The sequence below is a fragment of the Ananas comosus genome, linkage group 19 (assembly GCF_001540865.1).
Source record: "Ananas comosus cultivar F153 linkage group 19, ASM154086v1, whole genome shotgun sequence".
NCBI classification, from domain to species: domain Eukaryota; kingdom Viridiplantae; phylum Streptophyta; class Magnoliopsida; order Poales; family Bromeliaceae; genus Ananas; species Ananas comosus.
The window spans coordinates 2568310-2593068 of record NC_033639.1 but is presented as its reverse complement, the minus strand read 5'-3'; the positions used below and the strand labels follow the sequence as shown (position 1 = coordinate 2593068).

Sequence of the window (24759 nt, the reverse complement as noted above, 5' to 3'; positions counted from 1 at the left end):
GGTCTACCTTTCTTCCCCGATCCAGGAATTCGGCCCTCTGATTCGCCAGGCTTAGTGGTCGGGCGAGGATTAGCGGGCGCCTCCTCCTCTCGACCCTCCAACTTGTGGGTAGCGGGTCCGCCTTTCGTCCTCGATCTAGGGATGTGGTCCTCCGCTCTGCCAACCGCAGAAATATTACTATTTTGCCTAGTTTCTAGATTCGGTGGATCTACTTCTTAGCTCTGATCTCCTCTTCCTTCCTTATTTCGGAGGATACCTTAGTTACCTCAAGCCTCCTCTTCCTCCGGTAGCTGATCGGCGCCCCACTCGAAGTCTTCCTACCTGATCAGCTTCCCGAGCTCACCCCTCTCCACCTTGCAGCTGCTGCTTATCTCTTTTCTACTAGTAAAGTTGTCACCTTTCTTCCCCCTTTTGACTAATTACTTCTATTGTTTATTCTATAGGTCTTACTGCTCCCCTCCGCTTCAGAAGATCCGTGGCCTCATGGATCAGGCTCCGAGTCGACGTCTGGGAACTGGGACTTGAGAAACCAGTAATCCTCCCAGGTGGCTGCTCCTTTGTCCAGGTTTTCCCATTTCACCAATACTAGGCTAACTGCTCGGTTTCCTTGATTCACTACTCGCCTTTCCAATATTTTCTCTGGTCGCGCTAACAGTTGTCCCTCTTTTCTGACCAAGGGCACCATCGGTGTCACCTGCGAGTTCACTGAGGGGCTTCTATTGAGAAGCGAGACATGGAACACCGGGTGGATCCTGGATCCTTCCAGTAGCCGTAGCCGATACGCTACTTGCCCGATTTTCTCTATGATCTCAAAAGGTCCATAGTATCGTGCGGAGAGCTTCAGATTTCGTCGGACGGCTACACCCACCTGGCGGTAGGGCTGTAGCTTGAGGTATACATACTCCCCTACTTGGTACTCTTTATTTATCCTCCTTTTATTCGCATTCTGTTTCATGCTGTTTTGGGCTTGTAGTGGCTTCTCCTTGAGCAATCGGATCATCCTCTCCTGTTCCCTTCCCCACTCTTGCACTATAGGTGATGTGTCCATTCCTAGATTAATGACCAGTTCGTTTGGCGGCGGGTGTTCGTAGAGTGCCTGGTAAGGTGTTGTCCTCAATGAACTATGGTAATTTGTGTTATACCACCATTCTGCCATACTCAGCCATTTGTGTCATTTCTGTGGTTGATGGGAACACATGCATCGGAGGTAGGTCTCGAGGTACCTGTTGAGTCTTGAGGCACTGGCCATCTGTTTGCGGGTGGTAGGTAGTACTCATTAGCAGCTTTACCCTTAGCAATTTAAACATCTCTTGCCAAATTTGACTTGTAAACACATTTTCTCGGTCCGTCAGTATCGTCCTGGGCAACCCATGCAGTTTATAGACTGTATCGAGGAAGGCCCTCACGACGTGGGCTGCCGTGAAGGGGTGAGTTAAAGAGATGAAGTGGGCATACTTTGTGAGTCGATCTATCACCACCAGTACAGTGTCCTTGCCTTCAGATTTCGGTAGGGCTTCAATAAAATCCATAGTGATCTCCTACCACGATCGAGTAGGTACAGGCAGTGGTTGTAGTAACCCCGCATAGGGTTGGTTATCCACCTTGTTCTGAATGCAAATTGTGCAATTTTTTGTGTAATTTTTCACATCTTGCTTGAGGCCTAGCCAGTAGAAGTATTGTTTCACCCTTTTGTAGGTGTGGTGAGCCCCCGAATGGACCCCCAAGGCCGAGGAGTGTAGCTCCTGCAATATCTTCTTCTTGACACTACCTTGACTACCCATATAGAGCCTTCCCTTGTATCTTAGTAGCCCTCGGGCGTAGGTATACTTTGATTGCTATTCAGGTTTAATCAACAGCTCGGTAATGATCTGGTTACACTTCTCGTCACCCTTGTAGCTTGCAGCGACCTCGGATACCCAGCTGGGTATCACGGCAGTGACAGCCACTGTGTTTCCTTCTTCAAACCCCCTCTTAGACAACGAATCCGCCGTGTATTAGGTAATCGAGTCCCATAAGCAGTACCATCCTTTTTTGTTGGACGGCCGTAGTAATCTTTTGCTCCAACAAGTGTTTGAGGCCTTGGTGATCCGTCTTGATTATGAACTGCCTCAGGCTGAGGTAGTGCTTCCACTTCTGAACTGCTAACAGTATTGTTAGGAACTCTTTTTCGTAGGTTAACAACCCCAGGTTCCGCTGGTTAATGGCGTTGCTAATGTAGGCTATGGATCTTCCTTCTTGTGACAGCATCGTCCTTATTCCCTGCCCACTCACATCTACCTCTACCACGAAGGGTTTGGTATTGTTGGGCATCGCCAACACCGGTGCTTGAGTCATGATCTCCTTCAAATTCTCAGATGCTGCTTGCGCTTCCGGTCTCCACTTGAATTGATCCTTTTTAATAGCTTGGTCAAGGGTTTACTTAGCTTTCCATATCCTTCGATAAACCTCCTGTAATACCCCATGATGCCGAGAAACCCCCATAAGCCCTTAAGTGAGGTTGGCGTCGGCCAATTGACCATCGCCTCCACCTTCTTTGGATCGGTGCTACTCCTTCCAGAGTAATGATGTAAACCAAGTACTCCACCTTTCGTTGGCCGAAGTAGCACTTGGATTTCTTTGCATATATTTATGTTTTCGAAGGGTTTCCAACACTTTACCCAAGTGTTTCTTGTGGTCTTCGAGGCCTTTACTATATATCAATATATCATCAAAGAAGACGAGCACGAATTTCTGAAGATATTCCGCGAAGACGTCATTTATTATTGACTAAAAGGTGGCCGGGACATTCGTTAGCCCGAAAGGCATCACTAGGAACTCGTAGTGCCCAAACTGAGTTCGGAACGCTGTTTTATAAACGTCTCCTGGGTTCATTCTGATTTGATGGTACACGGCTCTTAGGTCAATCTTGGAGAAATAAGTCAACCGTCCCAATTCGTCCAACAGATCGTCAATAACTGGTATTGGATGCTGATCTTTCACCGTGGATTTGTTTAACAGTCGGTAGTCCACACAGAACTTCCAAGAGTTGTCTTTTTTTTTAATGAGCAGTACGGGGGACGTGTACGGGCTCGTGCTAGGCTGTAAAATGGCTAACTCCAACATCTCCTTGATTTGTCTCTCTGTCTCGTTCTTTTGCTCATAAATATAGCGATATGGCCTTAGGTTGATCGGCTAGTTGTTCTCTTATAATGGTATTTTGTGATCTTGTCTTCTTGCCAAGGGGCAATCTTTTCGGCTCTCTAAACACATTTTCGTATTGCTGCAATAATTCTCGAATCTTCTTGGGTACTATCTGCTTTTCTCTTTCGCTGATTTGAGTGATTTTTGCTATGGTACAGCACACTCCTTACTGACAACCTTTGTAATATACCGAACTTCTGCAACAATGAATTTTTAGTGGGGACTAGCTTGAGAAGCTATTTAAATAGTTCCGGTGAAGTTCAGGAGCATTCGAGTGTTTACATTGTGAGTTGGGCACGAAAACGATTTTCGTTGCGAGTTGGGCACGAAAACGGAACTTGAAAAGCTATGTTGGATTTTGGCCTAAATCCGACAAAGTGTAAGTGAAAAGATGATATAAACATACTCAAAAATGTGTTTTGAAGGTTTTGGAATAGTTGGAAGTGGATTCGGGGCTCAAGGAGCGAAAACGTGGATTTTTCGAAAAATGCTGTTTTTGGGCTCTGGGGACCTACGGGGTCCGGACCCTAAAGCCAAGGTCCGGACCCCGCACCCGAAAATTGCCCAGGTTGAGGGCATTTTGGTAATTTGGGAGGTGGGGCTTTTAAAGGTGACCCTTCTTCTCCCTTCTCCCTCAGCCAAACACAAACACACCCACACACATATGTATGGTAGAGAGAGAGAGAAGCTCTTCTTTCTCTCTCTAGCTTCCTCTCTTTTCTTCTCTAGATCTCTCTTCCAAACTTGGGGTTTTGGTGGAGAGCGAGCTCGGGAACGCGTTGGGAGTGGTGGATCAAACCCTTGGGCGCTTGGTAGCGCCGGACACTTTCGACTCGAGGTTCATATTTGGTGAAAAGTTTAGGGTTTTGAGTAAATCCTTTATAAATGATGATCTAATGAACCCTACATGATTTTAAGCATGTTTCTCCATAAATTTCGAGATTGTTTAGGAGAAAGGAGGAATTAGGGTTTGAAATGGGGGTATTGGGGTTTATGGGTTTTGAACCTAATTGACCCTATGGTTCTCTAATTTAAGGTTAGAGGAGAGCCCAGACAACTCTAGGTTGCGGATTAGTGAGTGTTCGGTGGTCGATTGTGAGTTCAAGCAGAATCAGACAACGTGTGCCGCGGGAGCCCGATTGCAAGTGTCGACAAGCAATCGGAGAGTATTGTGAGGTGGGTTGTGCTTCACCGAAGTGACTAGGTCGCTTCCATGCCGAAGTGAAGTACGGTTTTGTTATTGATGCATGTATATGTAATGGTAGGTTATATGTGATTAATATGAATGCATGAATCATATTTTGCTAGATGATGTTACCTACCATTGGATGATGATGACGATATAGGCATGTGGAACATATAGGATGTATATATATGTATGCCTAGACATGAATGTTGAACTTAGGTCGATAAACTCTAGGAAGATTAGAGAACTCGACAAGTGTGGCATGAAAATTATGAATCCTAGACGTGGACAACTAGGATAGAAAATAAATGATTCGACATTGAACCTAGTGTCATTGAGTATATATGTTGATATCATGCATTGTAGGATATGTGGTTAGATGTAATTCAATTCCTTTCATGCTTCCATGGTAAAAATAGAAATTGTGAGTTGTATACATGATTTAGTGGATGCATGAGGATTGGGTATTGACATGGAATCCTATAGTGCTAAAAAATAAGTGGTGAACTTGAACAAGTAAATGACATAAAAGAGTGGCATTTGGAACTAGTATAGTAGTGACACTTGTGACATGAATATTGGGATTGGTGGATTTTCCGAGTTTGTTGTTATCCCTAGTTGGTAGGGTATCCTCGAGTTGAGAGGATTGGATCATACTCACTTAGTCTGTTTTGAGCTTGGTGGTGGTCGCTCCACCTAAGCAGTGAGCTCCGAAGTTATCACACAATGGGTTAACGTACCTACCTAGCAAACGGTCTCGAGTGTGCGCAGCGGTTGGGTCTCCTCACCTATGGGATTTGGCTGTGAGTCGGGGCTTAACCTTACGGTTAGCCAGTGAGATTGGGTGACAAGCATATGAGTGGCATGCATTATGAGCTGTGGATGAATCCCAGCTAAGTGGATTTGGAATCCCAGTTGAGTGGATTTAAGGCTAAGGTGCATGTGAGACGTCCTTCTCCTCAAACCTGGATATGAGCGGTATTCCGCGGATAATTGACTCGAGATCGAGTTGGGTGGTTAGCTTGGCTAAGGTAGATGAACCTCAGAAGCAAATGGCCAATGATGTAAAATCGCAAGAGGTATAAATTGTGGAATAGAAAGTAGAATCAGTAGATTTACTCGTATTGGTTGCATGATTTGCATTGCTGCATATTGTGATTGATAGCTGTTAGTTGCATAATTTATATGATGACATATATATCTGTTGGACTAATTTGCTTTGTTGCCTCCTTTGGACCTGGTGGTCGAGCTTTTCCCTTAGGTGGCCGTACCCACTGGGAACTATGGATAATAGTTCTCACCCCACATTGTTCGGGATTTTTCAGGTCCACACGTGAGCAGCGCGGCGGCGCGAGGAAAGGACGTAGCACCATAGATAGCGCCCTACCACTGAGACCAGAGATAGCGGTACCCCAAGTTGGCTAGCTAGGGGTATAGAAAAGAAAGGAAACAAAGTTGTAATAACAAATGATTGTATTTTAGAAGTTAAATGTAATATGTAAAAAGCACATTGTCACGCCCCGACGCCGGACCTATTTGGTCGGTTCAGGCACGTTGAACAGACGCCGAACGGACAGCACCTCCCCTGTCCGCCCAAGACTTAACAACAAGTACAGAGCAAGTATATAAATTGCACAGCGAAAACTTAAATATACTTGGTTTGCACGAGGGCAAGCAGCAGCCAAAGTGAAAGTACTAAACTAAACAATCATACAAGTAACATGATTAACTTTTAACCACATACATGCATTCAACTTGTAGATTCTTTTACATTCTTTGCATCATTTCTTTCTACATCACATGTTCCCCAAAATAGAACTTTTACATTTAACAACATTTAAACATCTTCAAGTATATCTATAATCATCAAGTACAAAAGATGATATGTAAAGGATATGCAACTAAACAATATGAAAAACATCTCGGGTGGTCCCTGTCTATGGCACGATACTTTTACTGCGATCGTCGGCTGGCTCACTCGGTCCCGGCTCTGTGGAAATAGTGGGGTGAGAACTACAACAAAGTTCTTAGTGGGTTCGGCCGCCGACCTCGCCGACTTTCCCACTAGGTCTAAATCAGGCATAATAGAAGAATAGGGAGATAGTAACTAACTATACAAATGCAGCTAATATGCCTAAACAATGTATATCAATGATATGCTCAATGCTCAAATAGAATGCTCATGATGAATGCAAGATCACAATTCCATTGCTCAATTTCTTGGCTAACCCGTAGGTTTTGCCCTCAATAGACTCACTAGCTCAAATCCCTTCTTGTCGGGGCCCTCAGCTGCCTCCCGACGGGACTGTCTTCTGGGAATACTCCTTTCCAGTGATGATAACTCCGGAGCTCATTGCTCGAGGGGGAGCTACCACCCTCCGAGCAAAGACTTATAGGTGAGTATAATCAACCCTTAACTATAAGGATTTCAAGTTCCAATCCAATCCTTAACTATAAGGATGCAATACTCATATGACCCTTAACTATAAGGTTGTTATGTGATAATGTCACTTTTTCACTCTATTTGCATTCTTTAACTTCCATTGTGCCACACACACTAAGTGTTTTTTCTAGCATTTAATACTCATTAATGCCATTCTTTTAACACTAGCATTCATGACTCTTTAATGCCACCCTTTCGGAGTTCATCTCTAGCATTCAATGCATTCACTAATGCCACATAATTCACATGTCAATGTCATTTTGTTCTTTACCTCATCTAGGTTCTTTGCCCTTTTCTAGGTTCTTGTCATTTTTCATGCAAACTTAGGGTTTACAAGTTCTCATTAGTTTACAATCATCTCAAATGCATTTGTGCTCACAACATGCAACAATAGACTCTCAATCACCGTAATATGCATGAAAAGCTATAGTCACATATGCTAAAAAATGACACATTAGATATAAAAGAAAATCCATCGATTTCGGAAAGCACCACCCACCTCGTATGGTTGTATAGGTGCTACGGTTCAAATCTCGTGATTTTTGGGCGCCTATTCTCTCGCCTGCGGCAAAACAAAGCCAAATTAGACTTTTTTTCCAATAACTTTATGTAGACTCGTCGGATTGGCGAACCGAGTTCACCAACGAGTTAGAAATATCCCCAATTTGATTTCTATAAGGTCAATTTGCCTTAAAGCCACTTCACGATAAAAGCCCCAATTTCGGTGCCCTGACAATGTCATTTGCCCAATACACTATTTTGATCTCTAAAACAAGCAAAAGTAAGCTTGATCATCATCTAAAAACTCATATAGAACCATTTAAACTATTCTTAGGGCATCTAAAGCAAACCCTAGAAATCCACCATAAGAGCTCATGGAGAAACATGGGCTTTCATGGACTCCATGGCTTCAACAAGATTTTTAATCTTGCAAGAAACTCAAAATCAAAAGATTTAGGGCATAAAATCAAGCCCTAACATCTATCTTGTATGAAACCTCACCTTAGCCCGAAAGCTCACCATGGTCCACCTTGTAGGAGAGCTCTAGATCTTCTAAACCTCCAAAAATCTCCTTCAAATCCTTCTCCAACTTCTCCAATCCACCTTGGGAGAGCTTCTAGAGAGAGGGAGGGAGAGAAATGAGAGAGAGGAGAGTGTTGTTGGCTATGAACAATAGAGGAGGGATGTGGGGTCTTTTATAAACTGCTACATTTGCATTTAGACCCTCCCAATTTTTATATTTGCAGCAGACCAAAGTCTACTGCGAGGGGCACTTCGTATCGCTACCCGGGTGAGTGTCACCGGTACGCCCCCTGTTAAACTGTCCAACCTGAGAGCTGGCTGTTCTCGGGTTGCTGCGGGGTACCGGTACGCGCCAGGGGTGTCACCGGTATGCCGCACCGCAGAGGCCAAATCCGAGAGCTACTGTTCTCGGGTTGACTGCCTAGTACCGGTACGCATCAGGGCTGTCACCGGTACACAGGGCCCCAGAGTTCAATTTGCATTGTTTCGACTCCAATTCACACCGAGCAATGCTAAAACCTTTCGGACTCTCTTGGAACTCAACTTTAACTCTTCCAACCTTGTTGGAATGTCATTTAGACTTTGTCCAACTATTTCTTTCGCACACTTTGGTCAATTTGATTAAAGTTCGATATTCTCTACCAAGTTTCGATATATTACACATGTGATGTGAATGCTTGTAATAACTTAGTTGTTTTCTGTTATTGATACCTTTCTTATGAAATCTTTGTATGCAATCTGTTCCTGGTTGGAACCTTGCGCATTATATGGATTGTGACGCCTAGGACGTACAGGGGAGACTCTGTCCGTTCGGCGCTCTGTTGGCGTGTTCAAATACGACCAAACAGGTGGGTTTCGGGGCGTGACAACCTTGGCGCCACTTCTTAGCTGTGAGCATTTTTAACTTAGACCCTTCTGTCAAGCCCTTTAGCACTAGCTGTTGCCCATCCTTGTTGAGCGACATTGTGTTTTTCGTGTAATCGAATGTGACCTTGCCATAAGCCCTTAACCAATCTATGCCCTACACCACACTAGAGCCCTCGAGTCGGATTATCCTCAAGTGAGCCTTATAATGTCGGCCATTCATGTTCCATGTGAATCCTCGGCACCTTAGCTTGCTCATAATTTTATGGCCGTTAGCGACTGTGACTAACAGGGGAGTTGCTGATTTTATCTTTGCCTTAACCTCCCTCGCCACTCTAAAATCCAGGAAGCTATGTGTGCTCCCTGTGTCCACCAGTATTTTAAGTATCTTGCTCCCGACTTTGCCTTGGATCTGTAGGGTTTGTTGCAAATTTTCTCCATTCAGCGCGTTGAAAGACAATGCCACTTCCTCAGCTTCCCCAGCTATCAGATTCACATATTCTTCTTCTTCATCATCTGTTTCCTCCTCTTCTCCCAAGCAATCCTCGTCATATACTTCTAGCACATTATCCTCAGCCGTCATACTAAATAAGGATTTGTTTTTACACTGGTGCCCTGGGTGGTATTTTTTGCCGCACTTGAAGCATTGTCCCGCAGCCCTTCGTTGCTCCATTAACCTTTTGTGCTCGTGAAAGGATTGGCTGGTTCCCCCAATTAGACCCTGAGCTCGGGCCATGTTGACTTCTCGCGGCTTGTATGCTGCTGGCGCTACTGTGCTCCCGGGATTAGTGAACACTTGATATCCTTTGCCTGGCCCTTTACTAACTGGTCGACTCTTTCTTTGCATCACGAAGATAGCTCGATCATGAAGCTTGGCGTGCCCATAGGCATCCTCCAAAGTAGTGGAGTGTGATATGTCCATAAATGGTACCAACTCCTCCTTCGGTCCATTTGTATAACATGCTATGAAAAATTCTTCTTCCAAATGTGGGTTATAGTGTAGCATTTGTGACCTCAATTCTTCAAACTTCTCTGGTATTTGTCAATAGATCCGATTTGTTTGTGGTTGCTGAATTCGCGAACGAGGTAGCGTTCTCCGACATCCGCAACCTCTTGCATACTGCTTCCGAGAATTCTCCCAAACTGACCCCCGGCCTGTTAATAAATACCCTTGCTTCCATACCCGCGCCTTCCCTGTGATGTGCATAGTTGCCATACTTAGCCATTGGCGCTTAGGAATTTGGTAAAGATCGAAATACTGCTCACAGTTCTCTAGCCATCCTTGCGGGTCTTCGCCATTGAATTGTGGGAAGTCTAATTTAGGATAGGGTATGTGTTGGGGTGTGGGAGCTTGGTGTCTGGCAGGCCACGGTGGTGTAAAGTCATCATCAATATCATGCATGGGTAATGGAGTTGGCAAGATCCCTTTTTCTTTGTTGTCTCTTATGTGAACATGTGCGCTGCTATTCCCTGGTCTATCTGATGCCTGGCTCCTTCCTTTAGAGAGGTTAACAGTGGGGTTCTGAACGGACTTGAGTTGAGATGGAAGAGCGGCTAACATTCTCAGTAACTCCTAGTGTCTCTTTTGCCCCTCTTCTCTGGATTCGACTAGCTGCTATGCCAATCCACTAATGCACGCGTCATGATTCGTGCTTAAATGTTGCAACCTTTCTTCGAGGCCGTTGATATGATCACTTAAATCCTTCATCCGGGTACCCTCTACCATGTTTTTACTCGCGAGCGTGAATGTGAATCGGTTTTGGCTTTCCTTTCCAATTGTTGTTGTGGTTTTTGTATTGATTTGGTTTTTTTTTCTTCTTCTTCTTCTATTGTTACTCTCTTTTGTCTGCTCTGGGATGGTTGTATGCTACAGTAAAATAAATTAGGGTGCCGGCGATGCTTAGCTGAGGCAGTGGCGCTGTCCCAATTTGATGGAACAGCCTTTCACCCTTTCCTGGGACCCCGTTACACTATTGGCTGCCTATTTGAATTATAGACACTATATGGTGGGAGTGTTTCCCAGATGCTGGTCGAATGTTCGATAAATTGCCACTGAATTGTGTTGCGCCGAATACTGTGGGAAAGCACCAGGTTACCACGGCCTGCGATTGTACTGCTCTGATGCCAGTTTGTAAGGACCCGGACGAACCGCAACCTGTCAATGATGAGAACTTGCCGAGACGAGGACGGCGGGGAGGATGATGGCGTCCAACAAGCAAGTCACCAACGATAATTCCAGCTACTGCGAATTAAGGTAAGAGGGAAAGAAAAAGAGAGATGGAGAGAGTACAAAGATGAGAAGGAAAAGGTGGAGATAGGGGAAGAGTAGAGAATTGGGGAAGAACACACTTTCATATATATTTTCTGTCTTTGTTTACAGCATAACTCGGTACTTATACTGTCTAGTGATTCATATTGAATTGAAAATAACTATCCTATGAGGGCTATATTGCAAAGTGGCAAATTTGAGGAGTGGGCTGGCTGGGCCGCAATTCCGTGGGGCTTGGGCTCGAGTTGGGCTTGGCATGTCCAAGGTACTCCAGTAGTCGGGTGTGGGTTAGCGGGCGCCTCCTCCTCTCGATTCTCCACCCTGCGGGTATTGGGTCCACCTTTCTTTCCTGATCCGAGAATTCGGCCCTCCGATCCGCCAGGCTTAGTGGTCGGGCAACGATTAGCGAGCGCCTCCTCCTCTCGACCCTCCAACCTCCGGTTAGCAGATCCGCCTTTCATCCCCAATCCAGGGATGTGGTCCTCCGCTCTGCCAACCTTAGAAGTATTACTGCTTCGCCCAGTTTCCAGATTTGGTGAATCTACTTCTCAGCTCTGATCTCCTCCTCCTTCCCTATTTCGGAGGATGCCCTAGTCTTCTCAAGCCTCCTCTTCCTCCGGTAGCTGACCGGCGCCCCACTCGAAGCCGTCCTACCTGATCAGCTTCCCGAGCTCATCCGTCTCCACCTTGCGGCTACCGCTTATCTCTTTTCTACTAGTAAAGTTGTTACCTTTCTTCCTCCTTTTGACTAATTACTTCTACTGTTTATTCTTGTAAGGTACCGGACTTCTAAAATCATGAGGTTATGGTGTGCATTTGGTTGGAAAGCCATTAGAATGACTCCGGTGAAGTTTGAAAGCATTCGGACGTTTTCGGAGCGCGTAGGCGCGAAAACGGGACCCGAAAGGCTATGTTGGACCATGGACTAAATCCGGCATTAGCGCGGATGAAAATATGATGAAAATACGCTCGAAAACATGTTTGGAGAGTCTCGGTTCGATTTGAAAAGAATCGGAGGTCAAACGAGCGAAAACGGGCGAAAACGGAGAAGAAACGGTGAAAAAGCTGAAAATTTGGCTAAGTCCCAAAAGGCTGAAATTCTGGACCTTCGGGGACCGGTCTCTCACTGCCAGGGACCGGTCCCCTATACAAAAAATGGCCCTTGTGGGGGCAATGCAATAAACATGAAGTTGAGGGGTCTATTTGCACTTGTAACATCATAAGAGTGTATATGAGCTATAGAGAGCTCATTTGCTCTCTCCCTCTCAACTTGCAAACCTAAAAGAACACACACTCTCTCTCTAGAAGCTTCTCCTCTCTCTCTAGAAGTGGGACAAGGAGAAGGATTGGTGGAGATTTGGAGCTAGATGAAGGAGCTTTATCATCTTCTTCATCTTCTTCTTCCATTTGCTTAGGGAAAAGCTTGTTATAGGTAAGGTTATGAACCCCTCTCATGGTGAATAGCTTGGATTAGATTTAAATACCTTAGAAATGGGTTTTATTGATGCTCTAGAGGTTGTTGATCTCATTTATTGCAAGATTAAATAGCTTGATGTTGCTTTTTGCAACAATGAGGATTTAGGGCTCCAAAAAGAGGGCTTCTGCACATAAAGGGTTTTGAGTGAAATTGATCTCTCTCTAATCTAATTGTTAGGTCTACGAATGCGTTCGTGCGCTTGGTTTGAGTATTCGTCGAGCCTGTGCAAAGATATTGAAGAAGGGGCTTGTTGAGGTACAGATTGCCGCAGCTTGCGGCGAAAGCTTTCTAAAATCACAAGAACAGAATCATAGCCTCCTAGTAACATTAAAAAGGTGGGGGGTGTCCATCCCGAAGCAACTGAGCTTCTTCCTATATCTTAGTGCTTTGTTAATTTGCATATAGCATATTGTATATTCTTATGCATTATAGGGTGATGATACATGCATTTCTACTCCTTGTATGGTGTCTATGGTTGATATAGCATTATGATATGACACTTGATGTAATGGACATAAGGATTGGGAGATGACATTGGAGACCGATGATGCTAAATGAAAGAGGAACCTAGTGTTGTATCTAAAGACATAGCTTACGAGTGGCATTGGACTTAGTGTGATAGAAACACTTATAACTTGGACGAGTGGCATGTAAACAATGAGTATAACAATGACGAGTGGCATTGGAACCTAGTATGCATGAGATTGAGAACATTAAACTATGACGAGTGGCACCTAGTTAATGTTAATCCAGACGAGTGGCATGTCGCATGAGAATCTAGTGTGGTTGACACATATGGCATTGAACATAGGAATTAGTTGAGTTCCCTAGTCATGATACATTGCATGATAACCTAGTTGTGGCATATTGCATCAAACCTAGTGTAATAGAGACACATATGGCATTGAGCATAGGGAATAGGTGAGTTTCCCTAGTTGTGGCATATTGCATTTGGCATTAGAGCAGTTGAGGCATTGTGGCCCTAGTAGATAGGGTATCCTCCAGTGTGGGGATTGGATCATACTCACATAGTCTGTGTAACCTTGGCGTGGTCGCTCCACCCAAGTAGTGAGCTCCGGAGTAGTAGTCGCGTTGGGGCAGACATAGTTGTCCCGCAGACGGGTCTCGGGTGGTATATCCCCACTAGCGAGATTTGAGATGTCAGTCGAGGTAGCAACCTTCGGGTTGGCCTTGGGGTAGCAACCTTCAGGTTGGCCATGAGATTTGATATTATCGAGGCATAGTTGCACGACGCACTATGTAGTAGCTCGTTCATTCTGATTATCGAGGCATAGTTGCACGACGCACTATGTAGTAGCTCGTTCATTCGTGTGATTATTGAGGCTTAGTACCATGTGGTAGATCATATACTAGGTAGTAGCTCATTTATTGTTCATTGAGGCATAGTATCATGTTGTAGATTATACTATGTAGTAGCTCATTCATGTATTCAGTTTTGAGGCATAGTATCATTTGTAGAGACATTACTATGTAGTAGCTCATTCTTTATTGTTGAGGCATAGTATCATGTTGTAGATTCATACTATGTAGTAGCTCTTGCATTTCATTGAATATGAGGCATACTGCATGTTGTAGAGTACATCCTATGTAGTAGCTCATTCAATTGTATATTGAGACATGGTATTATGATTAGTAGAATATCATTGTTATGTTCATGCATTTCATGATTAAAGAAGCATTGTAGCATGTGTATATTCCATTACTATGTAGCAGCTCTTGTCATATCTATCTATCTATCTATCTGTTGCTTATGCCTGCTTAGACCTAGTGGGAAGATCGGCGGAGTCGGCGGCCGAACCCACTGGGAACTATATTTATATAGTTCTCACTCCACTTTGTTGCAGGGCCTAGCGAGAGAGCACCGGCAGAGGACCGTGGTAAGGGCATAGCGCCCTAGCTAGCTAGTTACCTCCTATATGCATTAGAGTCGGACACCGTTTTGAGAGGTTATGTATTATGGTTCGAGCGACTTATGTACTTTGAGGGTGAGGTTACTAGTGATGTATATATATTATGAAAAGAATATGTATTCCTTTTGGGAGAAGAAAGTTGTAAATCTATATGTAAATGTTGAATGTCAAATGTGGTGTGATAGCTAGAACTATCTCTCTTTGTGTACTTGTATACTTACTTGTATCTTGCTCTTGTTGGTATAGCACTTGTGGTGCTTCGTTGAATCATGTATGTTATTTGAGTTTATTCTGGGCAACTCTTGTACATGATTGCTTGTTGAGCCTTGGGCGGACAGGGGAGGTGCTGTCCGTTCGGCGTCTGATCGACGTCCCCGGATTCCGCCAAATTGGCGGGTCACGGGGCGTGACAATTCTATAGGCCTTACAATTTTATGTTAATTGTTCGGCGCAGTTGTCAAATTATTTTATTTACAAACTATATGAAACCAAACATCTCAATACGTTCTATTAACATTGCTTATATATCAGTAGGGGTGTAATGTGGGCTGTGCCGGCCCGGCGTGACCCACATTCACCCGGGCCAAAATCGCCCGGCCTGAATGAAATCTGGTCCAGGCCGTGCTAGGCCATATTTGATAGACGCCCAACCCAGTACAGCCCTCTCCGGCTCGGACGGCACGTGCCGGGTCGGGCTCGGCCGGGCTCCGTGCCGGCCCTTTAATATTTTTAATTTTTAAAAATAGTTTAAAACTATTGAAAAAATAAAAAAATAAAATAGTTCTTTTTTCTGTTTCCACTAATATGTTAGCTAAAAAAATAAAATTTATTAAAAAAGTTATAAAGTAATAAAATTTTGAGATAATTTTAAATTTTATGAAGTTTTGAAATGTTTTTTAAAAAAAAAATTCTAAAAATTTGAAAATTCAATAAGAGATGGGCTCATCTCCCTAGAAGGGCCTGGAGCCTAGGGCCCTAGGCATCTTTTTTTTTATACCTTGGGATCCCAAGATGTTGCTTGGGGAGTTGGGGAGCCGACTCCCCTAAGACCCTAGGGCGGGCCGTGCTGCCCCGGAGTGTCGTGCTGCCCGCCGACTATCTGCTCGGCACGGCCCAGGGGCCGTGCCGTGCTGGGCCGACGGGCCCTGCGGTAATTGCCCAACACGGCCCATAATACCAGGGCAGGCCAACCCGGCACGGGTTCTACAGTACCCGTGCCGTGCCTTGGCCCTGCCCGCACGTGGGCCGCCCGGCCCGTTTTACACCCTTATATATCGGTCACCATAATAATTCTGTTTTATTGTATCAATTTAAATTACAACAAAATTAAATTGTTGTAAAAGATATTTTATTTCAACCTTTTGTATCATTGTGATAATATAAATCATATTGTTTAGCCATTATTTACTATTATGAGATTTATATATAACAAAGATTTGCAAAAATTTTACTTATTGCAAAAAATTATTACTGACCTAGTTATCAGTTATAATAATTATTGTTGGAAAAAATTGATCAGGAGTTCTTTTTTCTTGTAATGCTGAGAGTACGCATACTTGAATGGCAAAGATTTGTGGAGACCCCCCTCGCCTATAGGCAATTGTGGAACAGACCCCTCAACTTTATTTTTCTTTTATATATTCACAGCACGCCTTAACTTGTAATAAATTATATAATTTGAGTTATCTACCTAGTTCGTTAAGTTAAAATTTTTATGAAATTTAACAGCATGATTAGGTCTTAGTTATTAATGGTTTCCATTTATAAAAGCGATGAAAATTGTTAAATTAATAGCTCCATTGTCTTTATATAGTAAGGGTTGATTTATTAGTAAAAATTTCACGCGGCAGTTAGGTGAGAAATAAACCCTATATGTAGCTTATTAATTCAAGGATACTAGAGTATGTCCAGATAAAAGATTGTCCCGAACAACCATACAATCTCACTATTAATTGTACCGAAGATATATCAAAGAAAATTAAGAAAGAAACAATTAACAACACCAAGAAAATCAAAGAAAGGAACAACAACACGCACACACAAACGTACGGATTGGGGGATGACCTCCTAAAATCCTTATTGGGATTTGTTTTTATTTTTCTTTTGGTTAATTGTTTGGGGTTTGTTTTTTGCGCTGTCCATGCCATGCAAGCTACTTAGTTATTTAGTAGTCCTGATAGTCTGATAATAGCCGAGCACGGTGTATATGGTCTGCAGGAGTGAGAGAAGAAACAGTACGAAAGCGCCGACGAGCGAAAAGGTGATCCAAGGGTTTGGAAAGTACCGCAGCTTCAGCTCGCCGTAGCAGTTGCTGATCCGCCTCTTGTGATGTTCCGTGACCCTGGTACACAGCTGCAGCAGATCGTCGGGCATCACTTGACCCTCAACTTGCCTGCTGATCAAGTTCTCGAAGAATTTGACCGCATCCGCATCCTTATAGTTTGTGCTCGCCAGTATCCCTCTCCTCCTGAGCAGCTTCGCATCGTCCTCGTTCTGCAGGATGCGGGACATGCACATGGAGTAGGCCGTCACGCAGCGCCCGTTGCCGGTGTAGTTCGTCTCGAATGCGATGAGGTTGCTGAAGACGTGCTTACTGTAATCATAAAGGTGCAGGGTGGGGATGTTCATCTCTGCGCTTATTTCTGTCAATCCGTCTTCGAATGTAATGTCGAGTAAGCAATCCAACGTCTTCTTCCGGAAAACCGTAGAAGATTTCAGCAGCTCCGTGGCGCTAGGAATGTACAGCGGCAGATCGTTCTTCTTATATAGTTGTAATCTTACGTCCTCCCCGTACTTATCCTCTGGAAACCATAAACCTAAGTCCATTCTGTACTTCCCCTCCGGTACTCGCGACCAGTGGAAAAGATGCAGCAGATGATGGAACTCAATGTACCCGCCGCTGTAATTTTTGATGCGCCTATTCAGGTTCCTCTTGGGGTGAAGGTCATCGAAGCACGACAGCACGACCTCGCCAAAATTCTTGGGGAATCCACCGATGGCTGCGTACAGCTGCTCGATGGCGAAAAGCGGAATCTGGTTGTTGAGCATTAGAAAGTCGAGCTTGATCTGCTTCATACTTCTCCATACCTCTATGTGCAGACCCATGTAGTCCATCAAGTACTCGCTGCGGAGATCTCTATTGCCGAATGCGTCTAGAGCGAACACTATAAAGGCACCGTCGAGCATCAGCATCACTCGAAAATCTTTACTTTGCAGCTCGGGGAAGTTCTCGTCGTAGCACTTGCGGGCGATCTCCTCCTTCTTCTCCATCTCCTCAAGGAAACTAATAGGGTTGAAGCTGCGTTCCCGGACCATATACCTAATGACTTTCCACTTGTAGTCGTCGTCGAATTTCAACGGATGCTTGCAGTTGCGGTGGTACGGCCCTATCGTCACCGCCCTTACCGCGGGCAGCAGATCTCGGTCGTCTGTGTGTTCATCAACCTCGATCTTGTATTCAGACTGCAGTCTGCTCTCCAGCTTAAAAATGGTGGGGCCTGACTGACCGCAAAACTTCTCCATCAATTCCACCCAACGCCACTCATTGTGGTCGGTCCTGCCTAATTGCTTCTCCACCCAATGTTTCCAATCGTCGTTTGGTGCTTCTGCGACCGAACTTAAACCCCATCCTTGATCTTCCGCCATTTTACGGGACGAGAATGGATTGTGATCTTGCACTTCCTTCAGTTTAGATCCCTGATATGATTTGCATTTGAAACCATAACTAAAAAGATGAACATGCTTTAGTAGGGGTAATTAATATATATCTAGAGAAAAGCCAAGTCTACAACCGAAGCAGGATTTTTTTTTTTTTTTTTCATATATATCAAGTAGAGCGAAAAATGAACAGAGTGAACTAGATAGACCTAAAAAAATGTACTATAGAATATCTTCTTCGAAAATCAAAGTAATTGTTCATGAAGAAAACTTTAAAAACTAATTTTTTATACATTTTCAACTTATCTGAATTATATTTATCCTTAAAACTAACAATTCTATCTAATCAGTCAGCCGTGAAAATAGTCAAATTTGGTATGCTCTAATGGATGCATAGATTGTATTAAAATTTCAAATACAATATAATATTTTAAATAGAATTTAGATTCAGAACATTCCTTCTCAAATGTGATGTTAGCGTGATCGAATTGAGGATCAATACTTTTGAAAATGATCTAGATTATACAAATTTATTTGGAATCGAAAATCACAAATTTTTTATACTTCTTATACATGCCTCATGTAAGGAGAAGAATTAAACATATAAATTTAAAAGGAGAAGAATTAGCAATATAAATTTAACATATTTAAAAAATATAGCATAAAAGCTCTCAATTGAAAATCAAATTTATCATTCTCGATCAAGGTACTAAAGGGCATTCTCTAAAAAAAATTTCAATTTATTTAAATCATATTTGACCATTAAACTAGCAACTTCATTCAACCAACTTTTAAAATAGTCCAATTTGAGATAGCTTAATCAATCGGTAGAATGGCTTGAAATTTTATGAAATTTGGTTTTTAGCCTCTTCAAGTATTGTAAGACATTTATGATGACTCCAACAATCAAATCAAACATTCTAATAATAATTACTTACTAAACGGAAGGGCTTGAAGGTCTGATGCGACCAAAACAAAATAAATTAGAATTTTTTTTACAATTTTTTAAATTATTATTATTATTCTTATATTATTTTAATTTTTTTGGGATTTTTTATATGGAATAAATTTTTAAAGATTAGGGATATTGATTAGAAAGTTTAAAATTAGAATTAAATTTGTTTGTTTTAGAAAAATTTCTAAAATTATAGGAATTGATTACGATTAGCATGAGGATTTAATTTATTATGAAGAGGCTTGATATTTATTATAGAGGGGGAGTTTTGGTTAATGAAAATTTATTTCAGATCTGTGTGATCTTTCTTACTACTTGTAGCATGTATCTAGCCCGTGTGGCTTATTTTTCCTTCTTTTTTTTTTTTTTTTTCTGTTCCTTTACCCTTTTCTCTTTTCTTCCTCTGCCCTGCAACACTTGTAGCATACTCTTATCTAACTTGCACTAGTTTGGAATCAGAGAAGAAAGATTCTCTATCAGAGTCGAAAGATTTCCTATTCGATATGCTTTTCTTCCAAAAATTATAAAAGTGCTTGTAATCTCACCACCATCACCACTACCGAAGAAGTCTCTCTTGTCACAAATTAAACTTTTTCTACGACAATGCATCATCCTCTTCCATTGACACATGATCTTTCATTGCAACAATACAAATATGACAATCCCATATTCTATATTTCAACAAAAGATATCTGCCCATTTAAATTTCAAGATGCCGATTGTGCTTCCTACATCACAACAATCAACAAATTATTCGAGATACTGGCATTGGACTATATTACCAAATTATGCCGAATATTTGATGACTAACGTCACTATTATTGATCTTGTTGATCTCGAGGATGAGATTTTATGCAACAGAAGTGAATGATGAGATAAAAAAAAAAAAAAAAGTAAATTAGTTAGGACACTTTTTGATAATTTTTGGAATTATTGTTATTGATAATTTATTTTAGATTTTTTTATTTTTTTGAATTTTTCATAGGGAATAAATTCCCAAAATTCAAGCTATGGATTTGAAAGTTTTAAATTAGAATTAGAATTATTTGTTTTAGGAAAATTTCTAAAATCAGGGGATTTGATTAGAATTAGGATTATGATTTGGTTTATTATAAGTAGACTTGATATCTAGTTTTGATTAGTGAAAATTTAGTTTAGATATGTGTGATTTCTCTTAGTGCCTGTGTGGCCTTTATCCAGCCTGTGTGGCTTATTCCTCTTTTGTTACGGAATATATTAGCAGATTTCATGGAGTCGTGAGGAGTCTTTAAGGGTTGAAGAAGAAGATATCAAGGTCGAAGATGCAACGGCTTGGTTATGAAGATCATGGCTCCCAAGTATGATTATTTATAGTAATAGAGATTCATGCACATATTTAAGTGTTTGGGAGACATGAGAATAGGTTTAAATCGATAAAATTTACAAAAACTGGACATTTTTATGTTTTAGGGTCCGAACCGTAGTGCAAGGTCCGAACACTATAAGCCTTCCTGGCTGTCACGTAGGGAGGGTCCGGACCTTAAGGTAAAGTTCGGACTTTGATACTCTGGGAAAGATCAAGGTCCAAACCCTAATGAGGGTCCAGACCCTGAACCCGTCACGAGTTGTTCAAAAACATAATTTTCAATTCTAGTCTGATTCTAATGTCTTTTAAGCTTATAAATAAGATATGAGAGTCTTTCTAAAGCATGGCTAAGATAGAATATCTTATGAAAACCCTAGAAACTTGTTTTGAAGCTTTTCGTTCATCCTTCAAAAGCAAGTTTCTTTCTTTCTTTCATCAATTTGATTGTTAGGGCTTTAATCCTGATATTTTTTTAAGAATTCAGTTGATAATTGTTTAGAACGTTTTCCCTCATGTCTTATGAGTATTTAAGCATTGAAATCACCACAACAATCCTTCTACAAACTCCGGATGGAGCGATCGCGCATGGAATTCACGTGAGGGCTGAGGATTCAGTAGACTCTCAAGGATTCGGGGCGTTGTTATAAGGCATCGCAGCATGATTGATTGAAGGAGTTCAATCGAGTGTGCACTAACGAAGACAATCTACTTTGAGTCTAGAGTAAAAGTTGAGTCGAGGATTTGGTAAATCATTTTGTAACCTAACTTTTCCTTAATGGATTTTTCGTGTGATCAGTCCTGTGGGTTTTTCACTCCTCTTGGAGTTTTTCCACGTAAAAATCTCGGCGTGTTGACTCTACTTTTTCCGCACTTAATTTTATTGCATCGAGTTGGTTGTTAATTCACTCCTCTCTAGGTATGCTTATTCTTTGAGATCTTTGGGTCATTATAACTTACAAGTGGTATCAGAGCGGGTATAGGTTGTAAACAATGGGTGAGGGTGGTAACATTAATTGACCTTTACTTTTCGATGGCAGAAACTATACTTATTGGAAGGTTCGCATATGAGCTTTTCTAATTGCCATTGATGAGTGGGTTTGGTAATCCGTTGAATTTGGATGGAAACATCCTATCGAAACGGTCGATAATGTTAACGTCCCCAAACCTCGGACTAAGTGGACTAGGGAAGAAATTGATTTTTCTTATAATGGTAGAGGGATAAATGCCTTATTGAATACTTTAAATCAATCCGAGTTTTCACGCATCTCGGTGTGTGAAACGGCTAAGGAGATTTGGGACACTTTCCAAATTATGCATGAAGGAATTAGCTTGGTAAAGATTCAAAAACTCCAAATGCTTATAAGCAAATTTGATTCAATTCGCATGCAGGAACACGAATCCTATACCGAGTACTTGTTTTCAAGACATAGTAAATACATTCGCGAGCATGGGAAAGAAAATCTCGGAACCCAAAGTTGTAAGAGAAATTTTAAGAACTCTTTGCAAAAGATTTCGCCCGAAGGTTGCGGCCATAGAAATAATAAAACATCCGGATGAGTTAAAAGTAGAAGAATTAGTTGGTGCTCTACAATCTTATGAGATGACCTTCTCTATTAATTCATCTTCTGCCAAGTCTTCTTCTAAAGGTGCAGGTATAGCACTTAAATCTACGAAAGAGGAAGACTCGAACACTTCATCTCCAGACACGAATAACGACACATCCTTGAAAGAATTTGAAAAATAGTTGGCTCTTTTAACAAAGAAGTTTCGTGAAAACTTTAGAAAGAAACTAGACAGCCAAACCTTCTTCATCCTCAAAGCAGTCCAAGAATAAAATAAGTAAAGCTTTTAAATCGAGAAAATTTGAGGGTTCTTCTAAGGAGAAGAAGAACTCAGATGGACAAATCTAATGTTATAAATGCAGGGGCTTTGGCCACATTGCATCAGATTGTCCTAAGAAGAAGTCTTCGAAAAAGAAGGCTATGCAAGCTATCACTTAGGATGATTCATCTTCCGATGAGTTGACCTCTAGTGGTGAGGAGATGTATGCTACTGCTTTTTGCCTCTACCTTTCCTTTTATGTGTTTACCTTCTACTTCTACTAACTCTATTTCTTTATCTCCATTGCATAAAAAATCTAGTCGAAGATCGATTCGAGATGAATAGTCGAAAGAAGATGACATTGCCGCCGCCTACCATCAACTATTGACTGAATCGAAGAAGATGGAGAAATACAATAAGAAGTTGCAACGAAGACTTCTTGAACACGAAGAAGTAACTAAGAGGTTGGCCACATTAACAAAGAACTTTGAAGAAGAGAGAGATAATTTGATCAAGCCCAATGATACTTTAATTACTAGATAAGTGTAAATTGCTTGAAAAGAAAAAGAAATCTCACTTAGATAAAATCAACTTTATTTCAAGTAGTACAATGAATCTAGAGAGTCTAATATGGAATTGATTGAGATGACTATTCAACTCAAATTTGATCTCAACAGATTTTCATCTGGTACTAGCAAACTTGATAAAATGTTGGGACTTGGTCAAACGAATAAATTTGGACTTGGTTATGAATGAACATACATTGATCGTGTCCAGAAAACCGTTGACGAAAACCCTAAACAAGCTCTACCAAAGATTCAAGGTACGTCTACTTCTCATAAAAATAAACTTGCTAACAAGCTTTGTCATCGGTGTGGTGTCATAAGGCATATCAAAAGGAGGTGAAAGCAAGGAGTAAAGAAGCTAAAACATCATCTACTTCAAGGCGACAAGTTCCAAATGCAAAAGTCCAATCGCCACCTAGACAAACTCAAAAGATGGAGAAGAATATTGCAAAACCTAATCGGGAGCGACAGCATGTAAACATTCAACAAAAAGTATCTCCCAAAATGAAGCAAGCATGGAAATCGAAGAACGATGATCCAAAGAAGCACATTCCCTCTAAGTCCTCCAAGCAACAAATCTCGAACTCTAGTAGGCCGACGCAACCGAAAATACGTAAGGTTTGGGTGCGCAAAGGTGAGCTCTTTCCTTGCGTAGTCATACACGTTTCTGTACGTGCTTATGATAATTCATCTTGATATCTAGATAGTGGATATTCTCGATATATGACCGGAGATAAAAACTATTTCACTACTTTAAACAAAATTTCCAAAGGACTTGTTGTCTAAGGAGATGGTCGGTCTTCAAAAGTTGTTGGAAAAAGAACAGTCACTATCTCTGCTGGCTCTATATTGAATGATGTATTTTATGTAGAAGGGCTTAAGATAAATCTCATAAGCATTAGTCAATTGTGTGATGACGAATACTCTTTACAATTTTCATCTAAAGAATGTACTATGACTGGTGGTGAAAATTCTTTTTTTTTTAAGGGTGTTAGGTCACAGAATAATTGTTATATACTTTCTTATATTTCAACTGAACATTGTAACCTAACGTTGTTAGATACTGAAACTTTATGGCATGAATGACTAGATCACATTAACATTAAGAAGCTATCCAAAATTATACAGACGAAAGTAGTTAGAGGAGTTCCTAAGATAAACTACAAAGAGAACACTAAATGCGCACATAAGAGTTTGAATCACTTAAGGACAACAAAACGTCTAGAATTACTTCACATAGACTTGATGGGGCCAACTAGAATTCAAAGCTTAGGTGGAAAATGATACATCTTTCTTGTGGTTGATGACTACACTCGCTTTGTTTGGAGTGCTTTTCTGTGTGAGAAAGCTGATACTTTCGATTCATTTTCTAAAATCTATCACCATCTTATGAATGAATGTAATGATAAAATTGTGTGCATTCGAAGTGATCAAGGGAGAGAATTCATAAATTTAAAATTTATTGATTTTTGTGTTTCTAAAGGAATAAAACAAGAATTCTTCACTCCTTACACACCACAACAGAACAGGGTGGTCGAGCGTAAGAATTGGGTTGTACAAGAGATGGCCCGTGTTAAGCTTTATAGCAAGAAAGTTGCACTACACTTTTTGGGCGGAAGCAGTGAGTATGGCTATCTAAGAACCTCAGCAGAGTCGGGTCAAGATTGATACAGCTTGCAATTTCACACATTATAGGGGCCACTGCGCAAATGTGCCACTAATATGAGAACCCCCAGCAGCCTCTTTCTCTCTTTCACTGTAATAACTGAGATATTTCATTTATTGATTAAACCCTTTTGTTTGACGATGTTCTTGTGTGTAGTATAATTATAAGTGTACTCGTCAAATTTCAGGAGAAAACGAGTTAAAACGGAGAAGTTACGCGACCCGGAAGTTCGACTTAAGTGAATAGTAACTCCGGTTTTCCGGAGAGGCCGAGAAGTAGAGTGGACTTTCGACGCGTATCGGACTCCGATTATAGCCTTCCAATAGCTCGTTTTCAACCGCTCGACTATCCTGGACCCAATGGCACTGACGGAATC

At 41.7% G+C, this 24759-nt stretch overlaps 1 protein-coding gene and 1 long non-coding RNA gene across 2 annotated transcripts; one reads left to right on the top strand and one right to left on the bottom strand.

The window, feature by feature from the left end:
- Window positions 221–14333, top strand: LOC109725142. Its single transcript, XR_002220198.1, has 3 exons — window positions 221–565; window positions 678–892; window positions 14308–14333. It is a non-coding gene; the product is annotated as an uncharacterized LOC109725142 (long non-coding RNA).
- On the bottom strand, window positions 16285–18077 carry LOC109725073 (UPF0481 protein At3g47200-like). The gene has a single exon (XM_020254130.1). It carries the CDS (start codon window positions 18016–18018, stop codon window positions 16534–16536), a length of 1485 nt encoding a protein of 494 aa, XP_020109719.1. The 5' UTR covers window positions 18019–18077; the 3' UTR covers window positions 16285–16533.